General features: G+C 56.5%; 2 protein-coding genes across 9 annotated transcripts in view; one reads left to right on the forward strand and one right to left on the reverse strand.

Annotated features, from left to right (window-relative positions):
* The window catches only part of SH3GL1 (SH3 domain containing GRB2 like 1, endophilin A2), a 47,769-nt gene extending 39,100 nt beyond the window's left edge, over positions 1 to 8,669 (forward strand). For 4 of the 7 annotated variants that reach the window (XM_034755257.1, XM_034755259.1, XM_034755258.1 and 1 more), the window contains exons 9-11: positions 1,837 to 1,961; positions 2,460 to 2,516; positions 5,546 to 5,742. In XM_034755257.1, the coding sequence (XP_034611148.1) occupies positions 1,837 to 1,961; positions 2,460 to 2,516; positions 5,546 to 5,742 (379 nt within the window). Of the gene's footprint in view, positions 1 to 1,836; positions 1,962 to 2,459; positions 2,517 to 5,545 lie in introns of all 7 variants that reach the window. The other 3 variants (XM_034755253.1, XM_034755254.1, XM_034755255.1) reach the window with 3 other exon arrangements.
* Positions 8,670 to 8,673: 4 nt separating this feature from the next.
* Positions 8,674 to 20,246, reverse strand: MPND (MPN domain containing; the record flags this gene model as incomplete). 2 transcript variants are annotated; one of them, XM_034755250.1, is given in 12 exon segments in its annotated part: positions 8,674 to 9,770; positions 10,675 to 10,767; positions 11,609 to 11,698; positions 12,198 to 12,268; positions 12,565 to 12,733; positions 12,976 to 13,052; positions 13,275 to 13,347; positions 14,225 to 14,321; positions 14,899 to 14,983; positions 18,094 to 18,253; positions 19,162 to 19,392; positions 20,032 to 20,246. In XM_034755250.1, coding segments are annotated over 12 exon segments (1,448 nt in total), but the record flags the coding sequence as incomplete, so codon positions are not given.
* Positions 20,247 to 20,594: the final 348 nt, after the last annotated feature.

Consider the following 20,594-nt stretch of genomic DNA (forward strand, 5'->3'; position numbering starts at 1 on the left):
TACTTGTGGCACCTTAGAGACTAACAAATTTATTAGAGCATAAGCTTTCGTGGACTACAGCCCACTATGCATCCGAAGAAGTGGGCTGTAGTCCACGAAAGCTTATGCTCTAATAAATTTGTTAGTCTCTAAGGTGCCACAAGTACTCCTGTTCTTTATACTCCATCTATTACCAGCTTGTGTTGGAGTTCCTCCTTCATGCATGAGAACTGACAGGCGCCAAGTAGTCTCTGGTTTAAATGAATATGGGCCGGAGTGGGGAGTATCCTGGAAACTACTGCAACAGTGACCTCTGCTGGCCAAAGAGTAACAATGCTCTGAAAGGAGATTTCCTTTAAAGCAAGAGTGGTGGGAATTTGCCCTCGCCGCTTGAGAGAGGTAACTGGGGAACCTTCTCCAGGGCAAAAGCAGACGCCTGCATGGGGGGAAATGGTGAAAAGAAAACCAGTCAGTCATGCTGTGGGACTCAACTGACAGATTTCATGCCGGTCACTCTGGGGAACTGGATTCCACAACCAATCTGGTCTGCCCAGATGAGGCTGAGGAAGGAGCAAGGCAGAGGGGCAAGAACTGAATTACGTGCAACTCATCTAGACGCTATGGGGCTTGCAAGGCCTTGTGTAGGATATAACCCCTCTTCCCCCAGCCAGTACACAGACTCTGTGTGAATCTTTGTGATTAGAAGAGACCTGCACACAAACCTCAGCCTCTCAGAACCCTTTGCTGTATCTGCTCGGGTGAGAAGGTAGCTTTGTAGCCTTTTCTCGAAGGAAGGGACCACTCTTTCTCAGACAGTGATCCCACACATGGCATCCTCCAAAAGTGGGAGGCGGGATATGGAGACTCATGAGTTTAACTTTCGTCCCTGCTGCAAAATGACTGATGCCTTCTTCTACCCCAGGGGTTCTCAAACTGGGGGTCGGGACCCCTCAGGAGATTGTGAGGTTATTATATGGGGGGGTTGCAAGCTGTCAGCCTCCACCCCAAACCCTGCTTTGCCTCCAGCATTTATAATGGTGTTAAATATATTAAGTGTTTTTCATTTATAAGGGGGGGGTCTCACTCAGAGGCTTGGTATGTGAAAGGGGTCATCAGTGCAAAGTCCGAGAACCCCTGTTCTACCCCATCTCTTCCAATAAATCTCTCTTGGGATGGGACCTTTTCCTTCTCGGTATGAAATTCTGCAGCGTGATTCAAACCCTTTATTCCTTGTGGAACTGCTGAATCAGGTGCTTGGGGATATTGGTGTCTATAGGGTTGATTCCTAATGCCTTGTTTTTGATCTACTGCCGTACCCCTTGACCTGCCATGGCTGAGGTGTGGGTGACACCAGAAGAACGTTCAGAGCTTCCTGTGTTAATTTCTGTGGCGGGAGCGATGTTGTCGAACCTCCCGGGATCTGTGTAGGATGTAGACAAATCTGAGTCTGAACTAGTGATAGTCACAGTCTGATACTTCCATCTGCGTGGGCACAACTGTGGTAGGGGATATTCAGCTTTCATCCCACCGGTCCAGGGGGTGATGTGTGAATGGGACAGGAGAGATGGTTGTGTGTATTAACCTCAGCAGTGTGCTAGGTGAGATGGTACGGTCCCTGCTCTGAAGAGTTTATCCTACCAGGTGGGATCCTAACGAGGTATTTCCTTTGAAATCAGGGTGAGGGCATCACAGTCTCTGGCCAGACCCCTTACTATATTTGGGGCCTGAGCCAGTTCCCACTGACCCATGGAAACACGGCCAGGGGAGCGGGATGAGTTGGCTGTTGCTGCTAGAGTCACTCGCCGTGCGCAGACGCAGCTTCGCTCTAACTTCACCCTGTCTCTGTTGCCTCCTCAGAATGAAGGAGGCCTCTTCACGCCCCAAGCGGGAGTACAAACCTAAACCCAGAGAGACGTACGATTTTGGAGACGCCGACCAATCCAACGGAGGCTTTTCTTGCAACCCCACCCCCAAAGTCTCAGGTAAAGATGTCACAGGTGTGCTGTCCACGCCGTCACAGCAAGCAGCACTGGGAATGGAGGGGATTCATTCTCTCAGAGGAGACGAGAATGTTCCTGTGCCGGACATGCCGCAGACGGCCCAGGAGGTGGCAGAAATGTTTAGAAGCAGGGTCCCTTTGCTATCATGGCCCACACATCCTCCCTATTCTTGGCTTTGGCACTGGTGCCAGTGGGACCATTTTCAGCCAGTGCTGGCTGGCTGCCTCTCTGTTCTGACTCTAGAGTGGCCCACCTCTCTTAGAGACCCGTGGTGTAATCTAATCGTGGTCTCGGAGTGATGGACAGGAGAAATCATGTGTCGTCCTTCCCCCCCTGCACACTCCAGCCCCTGTAATTTCCCTAACTCAGGATGTAGGATACCATATCCCTCCCCACTAACAGACCCCTCCCTTTTGGGCTGGACCAAGGGATTCTTTTTTACATATATTGGTTTTAAGCATGTCTCTTTTTATTTGGAAGCAGCTTCCTCCTCTTTTCGATCCGACAAGCCATCCCGGACCCCCAGCAGGAGTATTTGTGAGTTCCCCCCCACACACGCTGCATGCAGTGTGGCCTCCCTCTCTCTCTTTCTCTCTCCTCACTCCTGCGCTCACATAAGCTGCCATTTCGAGCCACTAACATTTTGTCCACCAAATAACTCATTCTGGTTTTAGTCTGTCCACTAAAAACCTTTGAACTAATTCTGCCCTTGCTGACTGCTGTACAGCCAATTGACTTGGGTTGTAACCGAAGGAAAGATTTGGGCCCTCGTCTATTTCATTTTTATGGACAAAATGCCTGGAGTTCCCCCCCCACCTGGATGCATTGGAAGGAAACATTTATTTTGTGGTCTTTCTTTCCCCTCTTCCTCCGCCAGCGTGCCCACCCCATTTTGTCCATAGAAATTTTTCAGGCCATAAAGGAAATCTTGCATACGTGTTTGAAAACAAGTTGCCGTTACATATGACCCATCCAGCAAATACGCTGTCTCCTTCTTTCACTCCTCCTGGAGCTGTCGCAGTCACGCCAACACAGCCAGAGGCCAGTTAGAAAGCAAGGAGCACTTGGGCATGCCGTGAAAGTTTTGTAGGATAAGGGAGAAGTGGGAGAACTGTGTGGGGCTCAGCGTGGATCTGTTGAGGGGTTTCTGCAGTTACTTTCCCGGGTGATGGGAGGTCCAGGCAGGAAGTGGTGATATTGAGCAAGAGACAGAACAGGGAGAAGATCAGGTCTTGCATTTCCCTTTGGGGAGGGGAAGGGTCAAGCAGATCTGTTTGGAGAGATGCTGGAGTGATTCTTGAACTTGGGCGCACAGTTCAGACAGGAGAGTAGGGAGGGAGTGCCTCTGCTTTTGGAAGGGGTGCTCTGGGATACTGGGGGAGAAAAAAATGAAGGGGCCAGTATTGAAATGCTGATGGGGAGTAGCCTTGCATGAGGGTTGTCAGTTCAGAGCCCCGTGTTGGGGAGGAGAGGACAGGGTGCTGACCCGTGCTGTTCGCTTCAGTGTGTAGGGCTGAGCTGTGTTGCCCCCGTGTTTTGCCTGTGGGAAACCTTTGCAGCTGGGAAATGCAGAGTGAAATTGGAAAGTCTCTTCTGAAAAATAAACCTGCTGCTCTCTGTGGTGTTTCCTGCCTCCTCTCCCTGTGTCGGGTTGTTCCTGGCTTTTAATATCCAACTACCTGGGGCAGCTCCGGCCACCCCATCCATTTAGAAAATTCACTGAACAGCTGCAAGTTCCCGAGTGTTGAGGGGGAAGTGGGGCGACGGAGCTGTTGTGTTCTCCTCTCTCGGATTCCACTTGCTGGGTTACTTGGGCCCTTGTAGTGCAGTGGGAGCCCGGGCCAGTCTGAGACCCTACAACAACGCAGCTCGCGCAGCCCGCTCCTGGAAAGGGTCCCGAGGGTAAACGCTGGACTCCAGGTGACGCGCTTGAGACATGGATTCTGAAAGCCTTCTCGTTTTTCCTCCTGATGTTAGCGAGTTTGGCCAAATGCCCCAGATTCCCGTTCCTTGTGTATGGGGAAGGAGGGGCTTGTGGCTGAAGCACATGACTGAAAATCAGGGGATCTGGGCTCTACTCCCAGCTCTGCCAAAGAAAAGTTTGTGGCCTTGGGCAAGTCCCTTGTGCCTCACTCTCCCCATCTGCTGCTTTTGAAGACCCGATAAGAAGCGCTGCACAAATGTGAAGCCCCTTGGAGAGGCTGCTCCTCTGCGGGGCAGGAGAGGGGTTTGTCCATCCAACCCAAACTGCCCTAGGATGTGTATTTACTCTAGCAGAAGCGTTGGGAGGAAGAGGCTCTGGGAACTGAATAGGATGGTAGTGGGGACACACCTCACCTGTATTTGAAACTGCAACTTGCCCTGCCCTCTGCTTGTCTGGCGGTAGCCTCAGCACAGACACCAAGGCCTGACTGGGATGAGACAAAAAACTCCCCTCTCACCCAGAGAAGGGCCTCTGTCTTGGAGTTGATGCATATAGATGGGGTAGAGGGGGCACTTTAACTACTGTCATCCATGCTGGATCTGTTCGACTAAACCGAGGATTGTGCTCTCCAGGGCTGTTCACCAGGGCACTAAAGTTCACCTTAAAATTAGGGGTGGAAAATTCTTCTGTGGGAGAAGGGGAGGGGGCGAGTTTATTGCAGAAGCTGCTCCATGATCTGGCTTCACACGCCAAGATTTGAAGAGTCACTAGTGCTGTTTGGGTGCCCCACTTGACACACCTTTAAAGGAGCCTGATTTTCAGAGAGCCAAGTGCTTGGCCCTTTCTGCAAATCAGGCCCCTTGATGGTGTTTCCAGGTAAGCACTGAACAATAGAGGCACCCAAAATTGCTAGTCCATCCTGGCAATCTGGCCCACAGGCTCCATATTCTCTCCGTTACCATCCAGTATTGAGGCTAACCCAGTCACCAACTAACAGATTCACTGACCGTTGGTTTCCCCACGGTGATCATTAAAGTAGTAACACTCTCACTTCTGACTTGAAGGAAAACTGCCTCACTTCTTCTCTCCCTTTCCCAGCGGGGATCATTCTGGCTGGAGTTTAACCATCTTCAGTGACTAACTGGAGCTAGTGGAGAGCAGAGCAGCAAGGGGGCTGGAGGGACTGCCTAAGAAGGGATAGATCAGGAAGGCAGAGAAGCAGACAGGCTAAGGGAGGTTGGTGAGGCTACAGCTTGGTGTTAACTCCCTTCAAGGAGGGAGAAGTAACTTAGCGTGGTGCATGGGATAGCAGGAGGAAAAGGAAAACCTGGGCTATGCTGTGGGATAGCCACCAGGGGGAGGGCAGGAGCCCATTGCTTGGCACGCTTATAACTCAAAATGTGCAGGAGGGAACAGTCGGCCCTGGCAGGGAGATGGGAGCCGAGTATGGCTCTTGGATCTAACTTCTGCCCAACTGTTCAGTGCTGCAGTGACTAGGAAACCTGGCAAAGGTGCTCGGTGGTGACCAGATTGCTCTGGGGTAAGGGAGTCCCAGGGGGTGAGGCTGACCGGTGAGGCCAGATTTGTCTGAGCTGTCTTGGTCCGCGGGCCGGGCTCACCTCGGCTCTGCCTCTCTTTGCAGCTCACCTGGACCAGCCCTGCTGCAAGGCGCTCTATGACTTTGAACCCGAAAACGACGGCGAGCTGGGCTTTAGGGAGGGTGACATCATCACGCTGACCAATCAGATTGACGAAAACTGGTATGAGGGCATGATCAACGGCCAGTCTGGGTTCTTCCCGCTCAACTACGTGGAAGTGCTGGTCCCGCTACCTCAGTGAAACTGCATCTTTCCCCCACCCCACACACTCCTCCCCCACCAGATACAAACTCATGGCGGGGCGAGCCCTGCTCTTCTCCTGCATTCCATTTTGTAACTCAACACTAGGCTTCTTCTGTGGGGCGGGGCTGTGAGAACGGGCTGGTGTTCACTCTGCCCAAGCGCTGGAGCGGTGTAAGGGTAGCAGCGGGGAACAACCCCCAAGGGCTGGGCAGCCCCATTCAAGTTCTTCCTTCTGGGCCTTGAACTAGGTACTTTCAACCCCACCAGGCTCCTCCCACTTTGTACAATAAGCCAAGTCGAGCATCTCCTCGGTTGTCATTGTCTTTTTTGGGGAAAGCAGGTGAAGCGGGTCAGCCACGCTGGAGAGCCTGTGAACGTGGGTGCACCGGGTGTCCTACCCGCGGGCAAGCGCGAGGGGGCCCATGCAGGGCTGAGCACTGGGCAATCCAGTGAGGACCACCCGTGTGTGTTGGGAGGGGGAGAGAAACGGGACACGCAGCCTGTTCTAGGAGGGGTTCTAGACATCCAACGGCAAGAAAAATACCTTACGCAGCTTCGCTTGGGTGGGGTTGGCTTCTCCTGAACACTACCAGCCCCCTCGCTCTCCTTGTAGGAGAAGGGCACATCGGTGAGGGGTGAAGGTCAGACACTGACCCGTCCTTCCTGTTTGCCCACAGTTCACACCTATCCTAACACTGAAGCTGGGTGCTACGGGGGCCATGATGGATCAAATTTCTCTATGCTGCTGAGGGAGGCAGAAGCATGGCTACTTCGTGTTCTGCTGCCTTTGTGGGCCTCTCCCGCTCCCCCATCTTGCTCCTGTATAAGGACAGGGCTTAGCTGAGGGATTGTATTTGAGTAACACTACGAAGCAGCTTGAAAACACTAAATATCCCCCTTGTTGTCACCCCTCGCTTCCACCTCTTGCTTTCTGTGCACTCAGCTTTGGGTTGGGTTGTGTACTTCCTCCAAGGCCAGGGTCAGCCCACGGTGTCTCTGGCCTCTGCGCTGTTCCATGGCCACCGGCCTTGAGATTCCACCTCTGACCACAGAAGAGCGGTTTGAACTGGGAGAGATGAAGTGGTTCTGCTGCCTCCCCTTGGAAGAGGCTGGTTTGGCCCGGCAGGACTGTACCAGCAGCTCTTGTATGGCGTTGGGTGTGGGATAATGCCATAGTCCAATGATGACTAAGGCCCTATTGCCAGTAGATGAGAGAGGTCATGGGAAGGCAGTTACGTAGCCATAGCGCACTGGCACAAACCAACTTGCCCTTCGCTTCCCCTCCTGCTCCATGTTCAAGTGTTTTTCCCATCCCGGGAAAGCTCTAGAAATCCCGGTAAGGCTGAGGCCAAGGTGAAACGGCCTGGCTTGATCTAGTCTAATCTTTATGTGCCTTCCCCAGCTCCCTTCACCCCCGGCTCTTTGGACCCTTAGGAGCTGCTTGGCTTGGTGCGATGGGAGAAGGCCTTGGTGTGTTCCTAGACCTTCTAACTCAGGGCCTGTTGTTTTATTTCCCGGAAAGGAGGTCCAGGGGGAAGCCGCGGGCACTCCTCTTTTCATGCCCTTTATTAGGACCGGTCCTTGCAATACTTCTCTCCTGCCTGATGCCCAGCAGCTGTGTTCCAGCAGGGGTGATGATCCGTTCCCTGAGCAGGTGGCGAGAAGCAGCCGCTTGGCGGGGGACCTGGTATTTAGGCAGACTGTGAGGTGGTATCTACTGGGGCCTGGCGTTGTCTGTTTAGGTGGAATCACAAGGGAACTCTCTTCTGCCCCTCAGTATGTAAATATGCTTCCATCTCAGCACCCATCCTGTTGCTGGCAATGGGACAAAGCGCAACCCCTGAGGGGCATCGGTGGGTCCTGTAGCTGCCCCACTTCTCCCAGCTGCATCCAGCATAGATGGGCTCGAAGCTCTGCCTAGAGAGAACCCCTCTCCCCCGTGGAGCTGCTCTGAGGTTTACTGCACTTTCTCTGAACCGCAGCACAAGGGAGATACTGCTTCCAAGGGCAACCCGCAGGGGGGGCGTCTAAAGCCACATCTTGCAGAACGTACCCACCCCGCTTTCCTTAGCCCCACCTTTGCTGAAGCACAAGGGACTGAAGCTGGTGACGGGTGCTCCCGCAGTGCCACCGTTGCAGCCAAGGCATTTGTGCCCACAGCCCACCACATCACCCTCAAACCAGGGCTTGATGCCGGCCTGCCCTTAGCAAGGCCCGGCCCAACCCAGCTGCAACACTGGCCCTTTGGCTCTTCTGACATCAGCCCCAGCCTTGCTTCAGTGTCTGTATTTTTTTAATCGCAAACAAATCTCTGCTGGCAGGTGGGGGGTTTGGGCCTGTCGCTATGTAATCGTCTCATGAGGCCGTGATTTCCTCTACCTTTTTTGCTAGCCGGATTCGGTGTCCTGTTACATATACAAACAGAACCTTTTTAACTTTTTTAACCATGCATGTCGATGTACGTTTATTACTCTCGTCAATAGTGTCGCTCGCCCAACTCCCAGCAGAGGCCAAGACTTGCAGGCGCTTTATTCAGAGCTGGCTCATACGGCCGCCCAGGCTCCCTGTTTGTGCAGCTGGTAGCCTGCAGGGGCCCAATCCTGCTTCCACTAAGCCAACAGGAGCAGGGACCAGCCTCAGGTTTGGAGCTGCTGGGCAGACTCAGATCCCCCATATCTGTTAAGGCGGACCTGCCCTAAGAGCTGGTCAGTATTTTTTGAGGTCGTAGCTTCTAACTCTCTCCTTTGAAACCCGTGGCCTGGCCGCTTCGTGTCTTTGGTATGGTCCAGCGAACATTCAGTTGGATTGAAATAAGTCTTTTAGTTGGGACAATTTAATAGAACTTCTGTTATGGTTCCTCCTGGTTTTAGGGGGGAAAACCCACACCGCTTGACTTGTAATCTCTAAATAAAAGTATTAAATGTTTTCTTTCTAAAGCGTGGGCCTTCTCTTGCGGGGGTCGGGTGGGGGCTCCCTCCCCTACCGCGGTGGAAGTAGCAAGCTGGAAATAGACCCTCCCCTTGGCTAACCACCACGTTACCTGCTCGCGAGTTCGTGTGTGTCACCATTTCCTGTTGTGGCTGGCATCGCTCGGTCCCTGGGGCAAAGATATGCCACAGAGTGAGTGGCCCAGCCAGGCTGACCTTAGGGGCGGTGGGGGAGAGAAAGCTTGCCCTTGGCACCTGTGGCTCGCCAAGGCGGCTGCTTCCAGCACTGACTTCACTCTTCTGTTGAAAAGAACCTCTCGTGGGGACGGGAAGTCTCTCTAGCAGCAGGCTGTGCCTTTAAAATCTCCTGGGAGGGCTTGTTCCAGGAAAGAGCAGTCAAGTCTCTTGGCTTTGACGCCGGCTGCTCCGTTTGCCCTGGAAGGGGGGGGGTGGGATTTATCATCACTCAATCCCCGTAGGCGTGTTCTACGCACACATCTCCAACAGATACAGAGCGGGGTTCCCCAAGCCCATTTCTCCCTTTTCACGGGTGGGGCGTGGTTCCCTTCTAAGCCACAGGCCCAGAGCTGCTGTCTCACAACACAGGTCAGCCACTTTTTTTTTTTTAATCAGAACTACCCCGTCCACAAATAACTTACACCCGGAGAGAGGCCGCCACCGTCCCCGCTCGTTCGGACCTACAGGCTACACCACAAAGTCGTATTACAGGAGTAGCGCTCGCCTAGGCGGTCCACGTAGCCCCCAGCGGCAAACGCCCCCGAGCTCCAGCGCTGATCCCGTCTGCCTGATGGCTCGAACTCGCAGGCCTTCATTGCTGTGTAACAGCTGCTCGAGGCTTGTAGCTCCATCGTCCCTGCTACCACGGATTGATAAGCCCACTCCGCGCTGGGCTCAGACTCGTGTCCCCAAGCCCGGGGCGGCCTGGCTGTGCCCCACCTGGGGTAAAGGCACCTGGGTATGAGTTCATTGTAACTCAGGCTCCGGCCTTGCCTCAGCTGCTGTGCTTGAGGAGGCTGTAGATCTGTTCCAGGACGTGGGCGAAGCCCTGATCTTTGGGAGTCCTGGAGGCGAGGGAGCCCTGAAACGGAAACAGCTTCGTTTAGTCTGCAGAAGAGAAGAGTGAGGGGGGATTTGATAGCTGCTTTCAACGACCTGAAAGGGGGTTCCAAAGAGGATGAATCTAGACTGTTCTCAGTGGTGGCAGATGACAGAACAAGGAGTAATGGTCTCAAGTTGCAGTGGGGGAGGTTTAGGTTGGATATTAGGAAACGTTATTTCACTAGGAGGGTGGTGAAGCACTGGAATGGGTTCCCTAGGGAGGTGGTGGAATCTCCATCCTTAGAGGTTTCTTACGGCCAGGCTTGAGAAAGCCCTGGCTGCGATGAGTTAGTTGGGGTTGGGCCTGCTTTGAGCAGGGGGTTGGAGTAGATGACCTCCTGAGGTCCCTTCCAACCCTGAGATTCTATCTTCCATCTCAGGGAGGGGCCTAGCTGTACAGAACTACCCACTCGGTGCAGCTGTAACCCATCCCCATAGGACAAACATCTGGTCTCCTAAAAGGGAAGGGAAGAGAGTTCTACCCAATGCAGCGGATCTTCACCATGGACAAGCCAGCTCAGTTATCTGCCCCCGTGCACTAGACTTGTTCTCCAGTGACTTTGCTTGAGTAAGGACTGCAGAAGTGGGGCTGGTATAAGGTATTAGACCCCACCATGTGCTCCAGCCACATTGCCGGAGCTGTTTCAGTGCAGCTCAATACTTCAGTGCGAGTCACAGAAAGTTCGGCTACAATGAAGAAAACTGATCCAACCTTCCCCAGCCATGGAAGTGCTAATGTAGAGGTGGTAAAAACACCTCACCTAGCTCAGAGCAAGCCTAGAAAACATGGCAGAAAAAGCCACCTGAATGTCCTCTCCACCATCTTCTCTGCAGGTGGCATATTATGGGATGGCTTTTCTCCCATCTCAACCCCATTTTCTCACCTTTAGCTTATCTAAGTAAGTCTTCTCTTGGCTCCAGATATCTTGAAACTTCACCAGGTCTGGAGCCCCTTTGTAAAACTCAACCAGCAGCATCTGGAGCCGCAAAGGGAAAGGGGAGTCAGCAGAAGCCAAACAATTACTCAAGTCCCACCGAAAGCGGGACCTGCGCCCTGCGGTTTTGCAGCAGTGGGGGAAGAGCTGTGAGGGGAGAGGATCGGCCTGTCGGCGCCAAGAAACCCTGAGCTTTCTTGTCCCATGTAGAAGGAACGTTGGTGGATTGGTCAAGACCTAGGTTTGGAATCTAGAGACTTGGAGGGACGTTAGGCCTCTGACCAGCTGGTTCTAGTGGTGGTCTCTGCTTATCCCCCTCTCCAGCTCTTCCTTACTGCTAACAGGGGAGGGGAGTTGGTTTGGGCTGGGGCCCAGGCTGGCTACACCCCAGACCTCCGTACAGGCTCTTTGTCTGCATGTTTCGCCCTTCTCCAAGCCGTGAGATTTTTCGATCTCTGAAAGGGCTCTGCACAAAAGGTTTGAGAGGACTCGCTGGAGGTATGGGGGAGGGGGAGAGCCTGGTGGAGCTGCTTCATCTGGCTAAAGACAACAGACATGGGTATGTGTGTGTCACCCCAGAGCCCTTTTCCTGAGCCACCCTCCCCACGCCCGCCCGTCTGTGGAGATGAGGCTTCGTTCACCATCCAAGGCAGCTCTCAACCCTGGGCATTTCACAGGCAGGCAAAGCAACAGAACCAAGTGGTGTGATGGGGAAGGAGACATGAAGGTCCTACAGGGGAGAGGTGCTCTACACACGTAGCATGAAGTTACTGAGACCAGCCTCGGACTGCTAGATACTCCCAGGTGTGTGTGTGTGTGTGTGAGGGAGAGTCTTCCACGCAGCCCCTGCTCGGGTTCCCCTCCCCCCAGGTAGGGATCTCACCATCTCATGGAGGACGTCATTGGTGAGAAACCCGTCCTGCACGTAGGTGACCTCCACTTCCATGGGGATGCCGTAATCGTTGGGCCTTTGCTACAAGAGGAAAGGAGGCAAAGTGGTTTCCAGCTGGGCACGGCCTTGGGTTCTGCAGGACGAGCTGGGAGCTTCCCAGGCCCGGCTGGTGCGCCAGCGTGAACTCAGCCCAGCCTCAGCCAAGGGCCAGTTTGGGGCCGAGGCACACGTGGGATTGGCGGCGTCACGGCCCAAGTGTCAGGAAAAGGCCTTTTCCTGGCCATGGCTCCCTGAGGGCCCGGGATATTTATCCAGGGCAGAGAGGGGTCCGACCGCTTCTCCGGCTGGAGAGACTGGGTCCTGCCCCACGCCCCAGCAGGGGCCCCGATCCAGTAGCCCCCAGCAGCCCAGGGTCTGCTCCTTCGGCGAACACCCCTGCGCCATGGGAACCAGCAGAGGGCTATGTCTGCCGTTGCCGGGAACCCCCGCGGAGAGCCGGCAGCAGGCTGCATGGCCCAGAGAGGCAGTGGGAGCAGGGACGGAGGCTCCAGGCCTGGCCCTGGCGCCGTGTGGAACTCACCTCCGGAGGTGGCATGACCCAGAAGGGCGAGATTTTGGACTCCACACCTTGGTTGCCGTGATAGTATGGTGCTGTGGGGAGAGAGCGCCAGGGGTTGGACTGAGGGCAGGGTTACAAACCTCCGCAGCCCAGCCTGCCTGCCCAGGGCCCGAACTGCAGCTCCCCAGAGCGCCGGGAGATGGTTTGAATGAGACCACGCGGCATCGGACTGCAGTCCAGCCCCCATCCCGCCGCCCTGCACCACGGGGCTCCAGAATCAAGCTGCCGGATGGGGCCCCAGGGCGGGGAGCTGGGTCCCCAGCTGGTTGTGCTGAAGGACGGGGTCCCAGGCCCCACACCCGGCTCCCCCGCCCAGCCCGGCCCTTACCGCAGATGAGAGCCAGGCAGGGCTGGAAGCGGTTGTTGCTCCCCTGCAGCTTGAGCTGGTAATCCATCTGGGCGTCGATGTCCTGCAGCGAGGGGAGGGCGTGGCTGAAGGGGTGGCTGTGGTACCAGCCCACCAGCGCCAGCCCCCGCATGAAGAGGTTCTGGCAGATCTGAGGCACGGGCACAGAGAAGAGGGAGGAGGCATTAGCGGTCGTCTGGGATCACCGTGCTCCTCAGAGCCCTCCCTCGAGCCCGGAGAACACCCCAGCGCTGCAGGGCAGGTCTGTGGGTGAGGGGCGGGGATGCCATGCAGCCAGGGGACAATGGGGTCGGATTGTGGGCCCTCTGGCTTTCTCAGGGAGATGGTGCAGGTCGCGGCCAGCTAATGCCCCCCCCCCCCCCCATCTGTTACCTCCTCCTCGACGGTGGCTGCCGATTCGGTGTCTCCGAGGCGCGTCCGGCAGGGGAACGCTCGCAGCACCGTCAGCACTGCAAGAAACGCCAGGCGTCAGCTCGGCCCAGCTGGTCATGGACTCTACCCAGCCGAGAAAAGCTGGTTAGAGCTAACGCCCCCAGCCTGGGAGCCGCTGGGGGCTGAACCCCGGGCTCAGACGAGGGCCTGGCACCTCAGGCCCAAGGCAGCCTAGGAAGGGCCTGGCGCGGCCATGACAGCCCCAGTGAAATGAACTCCAAATCTCGGCCTGTACCTACCCTGGCTGCTGGTGTCCCACCTGCCTCCCAGGTAGCCAACCACCTCGCTCCTCGTTAGGTGGCTGTGAAAGTCCTAAAGAGGGAACGGGGGAGAGTTTAAAACAAGGGCACTTCCCACCCGCCCTCCCTTCGGTTCCATCCCTCTGCAACCCTCTCCCCCACACCCCTCCCATCGCCCCGTACCCCTCCCCTCGGTTCCCACCACCCTGCATCCAAAGGCACTGCACACCCCTTCCCTGTGAGCTTTCACCAGGAGGTGTCTGGGTGACACCCCAGCCCTGAGTCTGCGGGTGTCAAACCCTCGGTTTAACATGTCTCCCTGTGCCACGCGGATCTGTGATTTCCCCCCCCACACACACACCCGTTCCTTGGGAGCTGCCCGTCCGGCCGAGGCAACATTAATACAACATGGTGCAGCCCCAGGGTCTTGCTTTGATCCTGAAGGACTCTCAGGCCACTACAAGTTGATGTGGCCTGCAGGAGATGGGGTTCACAAAGGCTGGCCACCCTTTGGTGGGGAGATCATTTTCTGTAGTCTCTGACCAAGTTCCCAGCCTGCGAGGTCTCTCGGTGGTCACAGGCACGGCACGTGGCTGTTGCCTTCACCACAACAGCTCGGATTTTTTTGCCACATTTCTCCTGGCAACCAGCAAATCCTTCGTTGGGGCCCATTATTCACCCATCATCCGTCTCCTCCCTTAAACTGCCCCTACTACGGTTAGTGATCGGACTGTGTGCGGCAGCCGTTCCACCCTGGGCAACGGCAAGGATGCTCTAGGCAGAGGCCAATGGGAGTTTCCATCAGCTGGTGGTGCCCCTCTCTGCCCGCTGGCTGTGGGTGCCACCAGACACAGGGATACAGGCAATTGCGTGAGCCTGGCCTAGCCTACCAGGTCCACGCTGGAGGGAGCGTTCCAGGGATGGGGGGCATAGGGGGGGCTGGTACGTACCAGCAGCAGCAGCACGTTACTGGAGATGGCCACGTTGAACGGCTGGAACTTGTTGATTGCTGCAAAGGACGTCACTTCCACCAGGGTGTGCGGGTTCCTGGAACAGAGGAGCCCCGTTCTCCAACATGCATCCCCAAATCCCAGCCTGTGCTGACCTGACACCTCCCGGGGTTTGCCTCTTCTGAACCCCAGCACGCTGGGCCGAGGACCAGGAGAGTTGGGGGCAGGGGAGTAGCCTTTTGTCCTGTGGGGGAGTCAGGCTCTTTCCCCAGGGCTGGGCTCACCGGGACAGACAGGGAGAAGAGGACGATGCTGGAGCTGAATTGTCAGGGGAGCGACAGGTGGGGACTAGGTTGGATTCGGGTAGATTGTCCTGTCCTGCTCCCAGGGAGCATTGACAGAGCTGTGTGCTGGGGGGCAAGCCCAGGACTGGACTAGCAGAGGTGCTGCGGGACAGGACGGAGGGATGCCGCTGACCTGCGCAGCGGCCTCAGAAGTAGAATGGCAGGGGGCGCTACCATGGAAGGGCAGAGCTTTAGGAGCGGAGCAGCAGGGGGCGCTGCAGGTCAGGATGGGAGGGGCGTGTGGGCATTGACAGAACGACTAGCTCTCCCGAGAACTTTGCCAACAGTTGGGCAGAGGACGCTGGGAAGGGAGCTGCAGTGGGGCGCTACCTGGCAGAGTCCCGGCTTCCCAGGGTGCAGTAACGGACGGGAGTGCGGATCTTGCTCTCCAGTCTCTTCCCATGGGGTCCGTTATCTGCAAAGACAAAAAGACCGGTCCCCACTCGGCCCGATTTGCACCCTGGCCCCTTTAGGACTCACCCAGGGAAGGGAAGGCAGGGAGAGAACACTGGTGGAGACAAGTTCCCAGGGATTCATCTCACTTCCTGTGCAAATCTCCAGCCAGAATTAACCGTTCGTTTACATCTGCCGTCCTGATTTGCTGATCTCCAGCTGAAGGGGACGCTGTCAGGTTAAAAATCAAACCAGGGAGGCAGTGTGGCCTAGTAGACAGAGCAGTGGACTGGGACTCCGGGGACCTGGGGTTTGATTCTGGTTCTGCCACTAGCCTGTGCATGACCTTGGGCATGTCACGTCCCGGCTCTGTGCCTCAGTTTCTCCATAGAAGTATTGGGAGCATAAGCTTTTGTGGGTAAGAACCTCACTTGAAGTGAGGTTCTTAACCACGAAAGCTTATGCTCCCAATACTTCTGTTAGTCTCAAAGGTGCCACAGGACCCTCTGTTGCTTTTTACAGATTCAGACTAACACGGCTACCCCTCTGATACTTGAGTTTCTCCATGGGAATCATGATGATTTTTTTAAAGTGCTTTGAGATTGACTGATGAATAATGATAGATAAGAACTAGGGATTATTATTAACAACAACAAATAACCCATTTCCTCCTTTATGTGACCACCTGAAATCACTACAACAGGACAGACAGCCCATTAGACAGGATAAAATTGTATATAACTTTCATGCTTCAGGGCATAAGCAAACCACTGCCTGCCTGGGGTCAGGAAGAAACCTCCCCTAAGGGCAGGTTCTCTTGTAACTGCCCTTTGCAGCATTCCTCATCTCTTCCTCTGAAGCATCTGGTGCTGCCACTGTCCCATTTGCTGCCAGCACGTTCACTCTGCTTGTGTGGTGTTATTTATGATTTGTATTGCGGTAGTGCCTAGGTGCCCCAATCATGGACCACCGTGCTAGGTGTTTCCCTCCCCCCCTACCCTTTGTCTGCTCTGCCTGTTCACACTGTGAGCTGTCCAAGGCAGGGGCTGTCTGCTGCTCTGTATCTGTGCAGTGCCTAGCGCAGTGGGGCCCTGGTCTTGGCTAGTCCTGAAACACTGCCATAAAAAACAATTCCGTTGAAGAAGAGGCAGGACACCGGACTTGTTGGAGTCACTAGTCCGACCCAGGATAGCAATTCCTACGCTCCTGAAGAAGCTTTAAAAATCCACGTTATTGGTGCTGATTGTTTAACTTCTGCGGTTCTCTTTGCCTAGAGCAGGGGTGAGCAAACTACGGCCCATGGGTTGGATCCGGCCCGCCAGCCATTTTAAGTCAGTCCTTGCGCTCCCACTGGGGAGCAGGATCTGGGGCTTGCCCCGCGCTGGCACTCCAGCCGGTGCGCAGGATCGGGGACAGCTCCACGGAGCTCCCGGAAGCAGCGGCCTGGCCCCGCTCTGGCTCCTACACGTAGGGGCAGCCAGGGGGTTCCGCTTTGCACGCTGCCCCCACCCCAAGCACCGCCCCCGCAGCTCCCATTGGCCGGGAACCGCAGCCAATGGGAGCTGCAGGGGCGGTGCCTGCGGACGGGAGCCAGAGCGGGGACATGCTGCTGCTTCCGGGAGCAGCTTGAAGTAAGCGCCACCTGGAGCCTGCACCCGAGCCTCTCCCCACGCCCCTGCCCCAGCCCTAATCCCCCTCCTGCCCTCTGAACCCCTCGGTCCCAGCCCAGAGCACCCTCCTGCACCCCAAACTCCTCATCCCCAGCCCCACCCCAGAGCCCACACCCTCAGCTGGAGCCCTCCCCCCTCCCCCACACCCTAGCCCGGAGCCCCCTCCCGCATCCTGAACTCCTCATTTCTGGCCCCACCCCAGAGCCCGCATCCCCAACCAGAGCCCTCACCCCCTCCCACACCCCAACCCCAATTTTCTGAGCAGTCATGGCCCGCCATACAATTTCTATTCCCAGATGTGGCCCTCGGGCCAAAAAGTTTGCCCACCCCTGGCGTAGAGGACAAACACAGAGGTGTCAATTTCATTTGTGTTTCTGGTCAGTGTCACTTGCGGCACAGAGGCAGGGCTGTAACCTTGGAGCCCGCAAACGCTGCCGGAGAAGTCTCATCAACCGGTTCCTTTAGAACCGAAATCTCATTGAGACGGTGTCAACTCAACCTGCTGTGAACTCGGGGCCGAAGCGGAGCTGGCAGCGACCCTCAAACCAAACCCCCCGGCCGCCGGATCCAAAGTCTGGCGACAGCCTCAGCATTGCACCGAGCTGCGGGAGCTGCACCCCAAGGCTGGCATGCAGCATTCCCGCCCTTTGCCAGCGTGTGTCGATAATGCTGCTGGCAGGAAGATGGGGCCCCTAGGAGGCGCAGGGCAATGGAGAGTCTATGGCTACGTCTTCGCTGCAAAAGAACAGGGGCGTTTATCCGCTGAGTTAGCTAACTGGAGCTCAGGGTACATCTACACCGCAAGCGGGAGGGGCGTGTAGATGTACTCCATTCGCTTGGCGTTCGCTAGATGCAAGCTAGCTCAAGTAACAACAGTGGCAAAGCTGCAGCCGCACAGACAGGGGCCACTCCAGTATGTAACCAGGGTCTAGGCGGGCAGGGCTAGCCCGTGCCACTGCCAGGCCTTCACTGCTGCTGTTATTCAAGCTAACTCCATCAACACTAGCTCAGGTAGGTCTACACAGGCCGCAATCAGACCTCCCAACTGCAGTGCAGACAGGCCCGAAAATCCTCACGGAGACAAGGCTCCGTCGTTCTTCACCTCCGTGTAGCTGGTGGAGGCCAACCCCAGGGAGAGGGGCCTAGGGTTGGCCTGGACCAGTGACAGCGCGGTAAAAACTCTCTGCTAGCCTCGGAGCTCGCCAACGCCGTGTTAAAACCGCCTGTGTTTTGCAGCGAGGCGGCAGGGGCTGCGGAGGGGAAGGCTCTCGCACCCGGTGCCGAGGCAGGGACGGCGGTGCAAGATGGGCAGAGGAAGCGGGGAAAGGGAGACGCGAGATGCAAGGTCTAAGAATTACCCTGGTCAGTCCAAATCCCGCCCTTTACACTCCTGTCATGGATCGGAGCAGACCAGATTCCAGACCCCCCCACCCCCAGCAGAGAGCTTTTTACCCAGCGTTACCGGCGTTGTGTGGCTCCACCAGGTTCTTGCTTTGATGCTTCCTGATTTTCTCCTCCAGTTTCTTGCCAAGCCCAGGCTCCGAGGTGGCGATTTTACCTTCCCTGGCCTCGTCCTCGTCCTCCTCGGCCAGTTCCTCCTCCTCCCCTTCGCTCACCAAACTCTGCAGGGCCGGGAGGGAGAGAGGAGGGGACGTGGCAGGACAAACAGGCGCCCCGGTCACCGCCCATCCCAGACCCCCCAGGATTCCTGTGCCCCTGGGTCCAGCTCTCTGCCCCCTGCAAACGGACATATTGCAGGGGCAGAGCCTCATGGTCACCCTCTGCTGGCACAATGACACCAAGAAGCAACTCACCCCAGCACCCCCATGGGGTCTGATCCCAGCTGAATGCCTGCCAGTCTCGGGCCCATCTCGGGTGAATAAGGTCCAGCCGGGAGACTCCCAGCCTCCCTCCTGCTCTGCTGGGGTTCAGAGCTCAGCTGCTCTCACGAAAATCCTTCCCCGGGTTAATCGCCCTCCCTGGCAAAAACTGACCCCTTATTTCCAGTCTGAACGTGTCTAGCTTCAACTCCCAGCCAGGCCCTGCGTCAGCCCTTTCTCAGCTAGACTGAAGAGCCCCTTAGTAAATACTCGTTCCCCAGGTAGGTTCCTATAGCTACGAACTCCGTTAGGTGTCGTGACGCTGAGCACGGCCGTGCCGAGGCCCCTTTAAAAACCTAGAGAGACAAGGTGGGGGGAGGTCACATCTTTTATTGGCCCAACTTCTGTGGGTGAAGGAGACCAGCTTTCCAGCCACACCGCGCTCTTCCCCCAGGTCTGGCTCTGTGTAAACGCGGAAGCGCGTCTCTTTCGCCGTGAGGAGCTGGTCCAACAACAGATGTTACCCCCCCACACACACACCTCGTCTCGAATATCCTGGGGCCAACCCAGCTACAACACCACTTGAAAAGCTTAGGGGTGAGTGCCCCTCTTTGCAGCAATGGGGTATAACAGCCCCACAGAGGCGTTCCTGATGACTAAGCTCCCCCAGGGCTCTGGAGACAAACAAGGGAGGGGGGCGCCCGGCTCACCTCCTCGGCCGCGGGGGCATTGGGCTGGTGCTTCTTCAGCCAGGCCGCCTTGCACTGGTCCAGTTTCTGCCCCTTGTACCTCACCGAGGCCCAGCCGCAGCCCGATTTCTTCGCCGGGTTCACCAGCTTCTTGCAGTATGTGGCCCAGGCGCTGGGCGAATTGAACACCTGCCCCGTCTCCTGCCAGGTGATCTTCCCGTCGGGCAGCAAGTCCCCTAGGAACTTCTTCCCCTGGGAGAGCAGGAGGGAAGCAGCAGGCTCCGTTAACACAACGGCATGGGGAGGAACCTGCTGGGGAAGGCCCAGTGAGAAGGGGGGAGTCACCTGTCATCAGAGGTGCCCCGAGCTTTGCCCCTCGAGAGGGTGTACAGACACCTACCCAAGAGCCCTGCTGTCCATTGACTCTCAGACACGACTCGGCGAGCAGCAAGCGCTCCCCTCCCCGCCACTCACTGGGCTTGGTACAGGAGCAAATGGCTCCCAGGCCGAATTCACCAGCCCCACAAAATCCGCTCTGGCCCCTGAAGCAGATCCAGGCAAGCCCCAGGCCTGTGGGGCGCGAAGGGGGCTCAGTGCAGTGGTGGGGAACCAGGAGCCCGCACGTGGGGAAGAAGCTGGAGTCGAGGGGGCGGGGAACAGGATGGCGAGGCAAGGAGGAGTCTGTCTGAGACGCAGGAGGAAGATCAGAGAGCCCCTCCTGTTTGGGGCTAGTCCACCTCTGCTCGGCCCTATGGCTGCAGGCTGGGCTCCAGCATCTCAGTCACCATTAAAGAGGCTGTTCTGGAGCCGTGGGCACCCCCAGTCCCCCCGGGGAGCACCAGGCCCACACCAGCAGTGAAGGAGAACCAGCCCAGTGCACTCTGCCCTCACCAGGTAGTAGATGGAGAGCACGCCCTCCCCCGGCTCGATCAGGCCATCCTTCAGCAGCACCCGCAGCGTGATGCCGCGCCGGGTGAGGATGCAGCTGCGCCCCCCCGGGGCCGGCTTCCCGGCACTTTCGTTCTCAGGGTCTTCCATGCTCGTCTCCAGCTCCTCCTCGTCCTCTTCCAGACACTCCTCCGCTCCGGGGGAATCGGCATCCAGAGCTGGGAAACAAACACCACAGCCTGACCTGGGGAAGTGGGAGTCAGGATTCCTGGGTTCCATCCCCAGCTCCAGAAAAGAGCATGGTCTATGAGCCACAGCAGGGGACGAGGAGTCAGGAGTCGTGAGTTCTATTTCCTGCTTCGGAGGGGAGTGATGTCTAGTGGTTAGGGCAGGGGACTGGGAATCAGGACTCCTGAGTTTTCTTCCTGGCTCTGAGAAAGGAGTGAGATCTGTCCACTAAAACCCCATCTCTAAGTGTCATAGCTAGTGGTTAGAGCAAGGACCTGAGGGCCACAGAGCCCTAGTCTCACTCCAGAGTTCACCACCTGTGTGATGTCGGATGAGCC

This window comes from Trachemys scripta, chromosome 22 (assembly GCF_013100865.1).
Source record: "Trachemys scripta elegans isolate TJP31775 chromosome 22, CAS_Tse_1.0, whole genome shotgun sequence".
NCBI classification, from domain to species: Eukaryota; Metazoa; Chordata; order Testudines; family Emydidae; genus Trachemys; species Trachemys scripta.